This window comes from Perca fluviatilis, chromosome 17, assembly GCF_010015445.1.
Source record: "Perca fluviatilis chromosome 17, GENO_Pfluv_1.0, whole genome shotgun sequence".
Classification (NCBI taxonomy): domain Eukaryota; kingdom Metazoa; phylum Chordata; class Actinopteri; order Perciformes; family Percidae; genus Perca; species Perca fluviatilis.
Genome location: NC_053128.1, coordinates 27,394,310 through 27,403,725, shown reverse-complemented (window position 1 = coordinate 27,403,725; position 9,416 = coordinate 27,394,310). Strand labels below are relative to the sequence as shown.

Sequence of the window (9,416 nt, the reverse complement as noted above, 5' to 3'; positions counted from 1 at the left end):
CACCATTGCTAGATAATTTCAGTTATATTGTTCATTATGTTTTTATGTGGGGAGAATTGAATAAGTAAGCAATCTTGTCAGGCTCCTTTTTCTCTTTGTGACTTTATCTTACAGATTGATGCGTACATGCTTTGTGTCTGACTTTCTCCTGAGCCAGCTCCTTAATCTTTTGAACATTTACATAAATACTCATTCTTTTAGATGCAGATCTGCAGTTTCATGTAAGGAAAGTTGTTAATGCACTTAGTAGATCCGTGCCTGTATACTTACAACTCCTGTGCCAACACTTGATAAGGCAAACCCCCAGCTCCACTAAAACCACACAGTGCTCTCTCCTCTTCAGTGGTGCAGACTGTGACCTTGTTTCCTGATGAGATGGTGCACCCACTCTGCTTCTTATCATAAATGGGACATTGATGGATGGCTCAGAGTGTCTGTTTATGCTGTTAAGAGCATGAGGTCAAGGCGACAGTTACTTTAGCCAAATGTAGTTTTTTTTAAACCGTCGCATAGTACTGATTTCAGATTGTAAAAAAGAAGGTAATTTTCAAAATAGACTGCATGTGCTTTTACATAAGTCTTAATGTATTACCCTTTTCTTATATTTACATGTGAACCATTGCTTTTGAAGATTAAGGAAGACCCTGCAGCATATGTACAAGTATCCGTCAGCTAATTCACATTATGCAGCCTTTTGCCCACAGGTTATGAGGGATTAGGAATGATTTCGCACTCAATTGAGGCGGCAAGGGATTCAGAGAATCAAAGCCCCTCACACTGAGACTATTTTGGGCTGCTGCTAATAGTTCTTGTCAGCCGTAATTTTTAAGTACTTTAACCAATTCATTGTATAATTAGGTTAACAAAATTAGCTCATTGCAAAGTCAGTCAGCAGGCGGTAATGCAATAAAGTTATTAACATTCCAGATTTATAAAACCATTAATATAGAGGCGATCTGTCTTTTTCACATTTTTCTTCCCTAGTATAAATGGCATGAATTAAAAGAAAATAGACTCTATAGTGACATGTTCTGTATACTTTATTGATTTTTTTAATGCTCAGAGCAAAAGCCAGGAGACAAATGATCTGTCACTCCACGTGTCAAAATTAAAAACATACCTGGACTTTTTAAAGTAAGAGAAATGGGTGTGCATGTTCCAAACCTTAATTTAATAACAAAATATTTTCAAAATTGCATTTAGCATTTTTTTTAAAGTCTTACATCTCATCTCATGATGGTAAAAGTATTCAGCACAACGCAGTGTTGGGCACCTTTCAAACTTCAGAGGGTTTAGGAAATCAGACAAATGTAGTATATATAATCATGCTCTAAGTTTTAGAACTAAAGTTACCATAATCATTTGGGTACTTTGTGGGACGTAAACAAGAAGCAATGTTGCCTTGGAGACAGTAAGCTAGCGGTTTATTTGTTTTATGTTTCCTTTATTAAACCAGAAAGGTCCTACTGAGATACAATATCGCTTCAGCCCTGGTTTTTTATTTGTTTACATTTTGCAAAATTGGCACTATTCAAATATGCTGAATTAGCTATTTTCAGTTGCTGTTTTTACCCATGGATGTAGAGACAACTATTAATTGATTACTTTGATACTAAAAAAAACTTGTGAGAAAATGTGAGTTTGTTAGGCAAGTTCTGTTACAAGGAGCGTCTTTTTTTCTATGATTTTGAAGCAGATTTATGGATGTTTAGTCAGAGATAATATATCCTTGGGAAGTGAAACCTCACACTGAATCTAAAAATATGTGTATCAGATTTGATAGAACTACAACTTTAGATGCAAATTGCTCTTTGCTATGAAAAACGAGCATCTGATCTTGTAAACCCTTTGGTGTTTGCCTTGCTGTATACTCATCTGCTTGTTGACAACTGAGTGAAGGATGACTCATGTGACCATATGACTTATTTCCACTGCTCACTGACTTTGTTCTATGCACCACTACACTCACAAAAGTGCATTTTTAGTTTTAATAAGGGGTTTATGCACCGCATCCCAGTACACTCATAGTATCCCGCTCTGTGAAGTTGTCAGTGGGGGACGTCCCTGCTCATGCCTTAGATCTATGTTTCATGAGCTGGAAATTATACCATCTGACATATTGAGCAAAGTTTCCATTTAGACTAATCTTAGAGTTTAAATGGTCATATATCAAACATTTGATGTTAAAACTGCAATCTGAGATTGAACCTTATGATTCAACGCTCATGATTTGTTAGTCTTTGTTACTGAAATCTTGTGTGAGAGCCGATCTCTTCTCTTAGTCATGGTGCCCACCAATGTTGTGCTCTTTTGTTTATGCATCTCCAGATCAACCACAATATTTGGCTTACAGATAAATCTGTCCAGAGTTTTAGGCCATATAATTGTTCAGTTTATAAATACACAAAAGGTGGATGTTGACTATTTTGCCAATTTTTGCATAAAATTTAATTAAATCGGTAATTTTTTGCGACACTAAATAAAGGCCAAAAATCCCCACAATTAAAATATGATAAATTTAAGTATTATATTATCTTCCTCATAACAATAAGTCATGAAGAAAAGTAGTGAGTGCAGATCACTTCATTTATCATATTTTATTTAGTAAATACAGTGGTGGAATGTAACCATTTCATTTACTCAAGTTGTGAGGTACTGGAGTATTTCCATTTTCTGCTCCTTTATACTTCTACTCCACTACATTATTGAGGTAAACACTGTACTTTTTACTCCACTACATTCATTTGATATATTTACTGTAGTTAATTTGCAAATTTAGATTATTATTATTATTATTATTATTATTACAAAATAAAAAATCAACTAATAAATTATATATTATATTAATAAATGATATATTATTATAAATAAAGCTACCCACCAGTACATAAAGTAATTAAAATGAGCTCCCCCTTTACCAGCTGCGACAATAAAGTGATGTAATGCGTCAGGAATAGAATATATTCATCTGATATGGGCCATTCTGTATAATGAGTACTTTTTGATGATTTTACTTAAGTTTGAATGCAGGACTTTCACTTGTAACGGAGTTACAAGTAGTATTTTTACTTTTAGTTAAGTAAAAGCTCTGAATATACTTGCTCCGCCACTGTGTGAAAAGCTGGTGGAAGGATTGTCACTTTGAGGATGCCGTCGCTCCGCCTTTCACGCGCGTTCCTCCGGTTCCTCCCCGCCCATGTCGTCACTGATGCGGCCACCCAGCGGACACTTTGAAGTCCTGCCTGTTGTGATCACTGAGCTGCTGAAGTCCGGACCGAAAACACGCATTGGGACGTTTCCTCTCCACGCTTGGAATAAATAAAGTATATCAAGTCTTTTTATGCGTTTACCGAAGGGGCACTGTGTCCATTTTGCGCACTGCAATTCCCACAGTGGACTTCTTTTTGTTTTTTTGGTTTAAAATTGGAGTATAGGAGCCTTGTCGGAAGATCAAGATGCTTCAGACGAACTGAGAGGCTTCTCCGTCCTTCGGGACATTTAAGGACGTCCAGCAGCTGTGTTTTATTTTATTTTATTTTTTGTTATGGGACGTGGCTGCATGGATTACATTTATCACCTGTAAACCTTATTTTGGACTAAAAGTAACGCACATCCACCTAAAGCGCAGCGCCGCCCTCTCCCCAATGAAATATCGCCCTTTAGGATCAGTAAGTAAGCCGATCGAGCTCAGTGAGACCAGCGACAGTACAAAGTCTCGTCCCGGTGCTGTGGTCTCTTTGTTGACCCCTCTAGACCCACTCCGGCAGGCAAAGCGGCTTCCCATCCGACTTATCAAGATGTTGACTGCGCACACTGGACACTTGCTACACCCGGAATATTTACAGCCTCTGACGCCCGCACCAGTGAGCATTGAGGTATTTCTTTGTCTTTTAAAAGCACATTTATCATTTAGGGAGGACAGTTCTTTTGCACAGCAGAGTGGGGAACATGTTTTGCGTCGTCATCCGTTATGACAGCAAAGACAAATCGTAATTTTAAATTCCTCAGTAGAGAGAATAAAATCCAACAAACATGCTGACGCTTGTCATATTCTCTGCGTCAGTGTGTTTATTATCATACAAACGACATAACTAATCTTTAATCATATTAACACACTCAAGTAATTACTTAGTTATATGTTTAAATGAGAGCTGTAGCGATTCATAGTCAACAATAAGCAACTTTTTTTCAAGTCATTGTTTCACTGGTGTCCGTTGCTTTTAATGTGAATGATTTGCTGCTGTATGTCATATGTGATGGTTAACTGCTTCTTTTTAGGTCTTACACTGTTGGGTAGGACAAAAGAAACAAGCAGAGCTGCAGTTAACGATTATTTTCATTATCGATTTATCGTTTAGTGTATGAAATTACAAAAAAGAAGAAAAAAAATCCTTCTACAACCGCACAGAGCCCAATGTGATGTCTTCAAATGTCTTTTTTTTTTGTTGAAACAAAAGTCCAAAATCCCACAGCTATTCAGTTTATGATATTTGTTTATGATATATGAGAAAGAAAAGCAGCAAATTAGCTTTTTATGTATTTGCTTGAAAAATGATTGAAACAATGAATTGATTGTTAAAAAAGTTGCCGATTATTTTTCTGTTGACCGACTAATCCTTTGAGCTCTAAAAACAGCAATTTGAAGACGTCCCATGTGATTCTGGGAAATCATATTGGTCATTTTTCACTATTTTATGTCATTTTATATACAAAAGTATTAATCGAGAAAACAATAGTCAGATTAATTGATATAGCAACAGTGTACAGGCCTACAGAGGACTTACTGTTGTTTGGTTCATTTTGTCAGAGACCTTGCCTTATTTTGTTGCATAGTTTAATGTCTCTGTGCAGAGTCCAATAAAAGAGCTAATCAGAATCTCTATTTCTTGTAGCTGGATGCCAAGAAGAGTCCACTGGCCCTGCTGGCACAGACCTGCTCTCAGATTGGTAAACCAGACCCTCCGTCCTCCTCCAAGCTGGGCTCCTCCTGCAGCCAGGGGGACAAGGAGACCAGCAGTCGGTCGTCCGGCTCCAGCCTGAAGCTCGGGGAGCACCGCCCCTCTGGGGAGGACAAGTGCAGCTTCAAGCCCTACAACAAAGGCAGTGGAGACTGTCGCAGAGACGGAGTTACCAGCAGCAGCTCTCACAGCTGCAGTGATAAAGTTGGGTTCAGGGTACCCAGCAATAATGTCACCACTAATGGAAATTCAATCAACGGCCTGCAGTCCTATCCGCCCCACGCTGCTTCACCCAGCTCAAGAGCAGGCAGCAGCACCCCACCAGGACACACTCAGCAGCAGCAGCCTCACAAGCAGAGTCAGTCTCCTGGTGGACAGCCTGCGTCACACTCCCGGACTCCTAGTGGAGAAACTGTACATGAGCAGGGCAGTCCCACCAGCGCGAGCAGCAGTAATCCCAAAAAAGACGCTGACGTGAACAAGACCAACTCAGACAGTCCACACGACGCAAACTCCAGCCACGTCCGAGCCAGCACGAACTGCAGTAACAGCAGCTCTGACGGTGGTTCCAACCATGAGGGAGGTAAAGCAGAGTCTGCCCAGCCTAACCTCCGCCCTGGCCGCCTAACTCCCATTTCTCCTTATAAGACAAGCCAACCACTCTACCCCATGCCCTCCTCTAATATGGGCTACCACGGATCTGTAGTGGGAGCTTACGCTGGCTACCCATCTCAGTTTGCTCACGGGCTGGACCCGACAAAGTCGGGCCTCGGCGTGGGAAGCATGGGAAAGCACCCGAGCTCCAGCCCTCTCACAGGGGCCTCCCCTCCTTCCTTCATGCAGAGTTTATGCAGGGACCCCTACTGTCTAAGCTATCCGGGCGTATCCCATCTCGGCGGAGGCAACTGCAACTCCTGCATCCACGACCCTTCCTCCACCCTCAAATCAAACTTCCCATTGGTGTACCCGTCCCACCCGCTGCACTCCCTCCACCAAAGCTCCATGTCGTCCAGCGTGTCCTCCTCCCTCTCACATCCCCTCTACACGTATGGCTTCATGCTCAACAACGATCCCCTCCCTCACGCCTGTAACTGGGTCTCAGCCGGGGGGCCGTGCGACAAACGTTTCTCGACGTCCGACGAGCTCCTGGCTCACCTGCGCACACACACGGCCCTGCCTCTGGGAATGGACAGTAAGCTGATCTCGGTTTCCTCCTCTGGACCTGCCTCCTGCCACCTTCATCTCCCCCACCAGAGCAGTCCAGGCTCCATGCCCAGCTCCTTCTCTCTCAGGGCGCCCCCCAGCCTGGGTTTAGCTCGCTATCACCCCTACAGTAAGGTCCATCTGCCCCCCGGACCCTCCCCCATCTCCCTGCACTCTCTGCCCACCACAGGCCCGTACTACCCTCATTACGCTCTCTACAGTCAAAGACTTGGATCTGCATCTGCTCTGGGCTACCAGTGATACACCATCTACTAACATGTTTTAAAGGAATAGTTCCACATTGTGGGAAATACACTTATTCGCTTTCTAGTTGAGAGTTGGATGAGAAAGCTGATACCACACTCATATCTTTCTCTTAAAAATAAAACTACACCCAGTTAGCTTAGCTTAGCACAAAGACTGGAAGCAGGAGGAAAAAGCTACCCTGGCTCTGTCCAAAGGTAACCACCTACCAGCACCTTTAAATCTTGTTTGTTTAATACCTAAAAGTGTAAAAGCGTTCATTTTCCAGTAAGATAGGAAGTTACAGCTCCTAGCAAAGAAAAAGACCAGCACATAACCCCTTGTAAAACGGTGAATTCATGTTTTTACACTTCAGCTTTTGTAAGTATTAAACAAATAAGTTAAAGCGAGTTAGTACGCGAGCTTCAGAGGTGGTGCTGCTGGACAGAGCCAGGCTAGCTGTTTCAAGTCTTTGTGCTAAGCTAACCTAGCATACAAGAGTGGCATTATTATTCTTGACTAACTTTGCCGCCAGAAAGCCGATAAGCGCATTTAGCAAAATGTCCAACTATTATTTTAAGCCTTTTACTTAATGGCGGAAAGTTGCTGCTTCCGCTGACTTAAGACTGGATTCAAGTGGAACTAGGATGTGGGAGTGCAAGTCCATGGTTTTGATTTGAGTGCATCTTCACACTTTCTTTATACATTATGATTATATATGAGATTTGGTGTTTCTAATCAGGCTCCACTCAGATCAGAGGACACATGTGGCACTTGCATGTCTGCACATTGCTCGGATACTTTTGCAACAGAAATGACTGCCCTTGGGTGACTTCTGCCGCCCCTTGGGCTCAGCAAATTGCTGGTTGGACGCTGTGTAATAGCTCTTGGATGTTCAGGGTTCTCTCTGCAAATGACGATGATTTAGTGTGGAAAAATGTAATGTGGCAGGGATGGCAATAAGCTGCAGCCGTGGGCTGATGCAAGTCTGGCCACAGTCGCTTTCTCCTTGCAAGAGATGCATGTAAGCTTGACACAGCATACAATCTTAACTGTTTATTCCGCCCCATGGTTTGTGATGATTTGTTTTGGTTCCTTGTGTTTTGTTTACTCCTACTGAGAAGTTGTATTTATTTTTTACCGGGTATCTGGCTTTCATGTTTACCATATAAATCTGTTCTCATTTTACGATCCTCTAAGCAGACATGATGACAGATGTTGAATATGTCTTAACACTTCTTCGAGAATGAATGTTGAAATCACATCTCTCTCTCTTTCTGAACTCCTCAGTTGTTTTGTTTTTTTTCTTCATTTTTTAACAGCAAATCAATAAAAAGGAGATGTGATATTTTTATGTAAAAATTGGAACACCCTGTGGTGGTATCCAATTAAAGGGGAGGTCATATTTTGTTAAATAAATCACACTGAAGATGTATATTTTGTTGTCTTCATTTCTATGCCTCTGGTCTTATATTTTCAATCAGTTCAGTTTTTTTTCAATCTAAATAGCTCTGATCAAAAGACAAGAATGTTTATACAACATATGAGTTCTCTGTAAATCTACAGTAATAACAATAAGATTTGGATGATTATCTCAGGTCCGTTGAGGTCAGTCTGTTGCACTTCACTTTAATTTGTTCTTTTCTTCTTAAAAATCAGTGTAGAGAGGACATGGTGGTTTCCTGTTGGAAGTACTCCCCACAGCAGACACTATCTGATGCCCATACAAGTGATATTATTGATTTACAACAACATCTCCTAAATATTTCATCGACCAGTTATGCCAGTTGACAGAACTCTACCTTTAGGGTTTACACTCTCTAGCGGTGGTGGAAGAAGTATTCAGATGCTTTAGGCTACTTTAAATACTAATAACTCCACACTGTGAAAATACTCCACTAAAAGTGAAAGTGCTGCCTTCAAAACTTTACTTAAGTAAAGGTACGTATCAGCAAAATGTACCCGTTTACTTACTATATCTGACGTTTCTGGATTAATATTCCTGCTGCATTAATGTGTATGTTGCATTTTACTGCTGTAGATGTTTAAGGTTGTGCCTATTTTACCTCCTTTATATACTGTTGGGAAGTTTAATCTACAGCAATGCATCATATTCTATAAGATCATCATATGTTTGTAGCGTCGCTGTCCTGTGAGAACCACGTATCTCTAAAAAAGTCAACTTTTCATGGTGTCAGAAAAACAGCCCTGTTTTCAGCTTTGTGACGATGCGTTTTCCAGCTGATCCAAGATGCTTTTCAAGACTTTATGTCTGTTATATTAAATTATATTATATTTTTACTGTGAAAGAATCCCATGATTAATGACCAAGGTTTACTTGCGTGTTGGAAGTGCAGCTTATAAGCAGACCACATGGATACAGCTCAAGTTCCTCTATTCTACAGTAAATGCAGGGTCACCTTGAAGCTACAGCATCCTTATTTGTAGCTCATGGATTTCATCTAACGGTGTGTTTTACAAAAATGGTGACATCTGTGGACGGAAAAGTCCAACCTATCGGGATGAAACGTATACATACAGTACTGTAGGATCCTGATAAGAATCAGAGCATCAGATCCAAGATAAAGTCCTGACGTTTACTCAAGTTACCACATGATTGGCAGCGGTAATATGCCATTTCCTAGCAACATGACACTGTGACACCCTTGGCGAAGTATAGATGACCCACGCTGGTCTCTCACAAGGGACCCACAGGGGTCAAAACAGCCAGTCCCCGCTGTAACAAGAGAAAGCGCTCCTGTTTCAGTGGTCTCAGATGCTGTTGTGGGATGTCTGAGTTCGGCAGGAGGGCATGAGATCCTCCTGCAGGCCCACTCCGGAGGTTTAACGTTGCCAGATATGGCCCAGAAAACAGACACACTTAAGTTTATTAAGTCTAAGAAATTGGTTGGCTGCTGATACGACAAAGTAGGACAGTCAGTGCTAGTTTTGGAGTCGATCTTAGAAGAAATTTTAGAGATTGTTTTGTTAATTTGCTGCACTTCAGTTTGC

General features: G+C 41.1%; 1 protein-coding gene across 1 annotated transcript; it reads left to right on the top strand.

Annotated features, from left to right (window-relative positions):
* The first annotated feature begins 3,240 nt into the window (after positions 1–3,240).
* On the top strand, positions 3,241–7,839 carry LOC120546011 (zinc finger protein 703-like). Its single transcript, XM_039780744.1, has 2 exons — positions 3,241–3,875; positions 4,893–7,839. Exons 1-2 carry the CDS (start codon positions 3,645–3,647, stop codon positions 6,420–6,422), a joined length of 1,761 nt encoding a protein of 586 aa, XP_039636678.1. The 5' UTR covers positions 3,241–3,644; the 3' UTR covers positions 6,423–7,839.
* Positions 7,840–9,416: the final 1,577 nt, after the last annotated feature.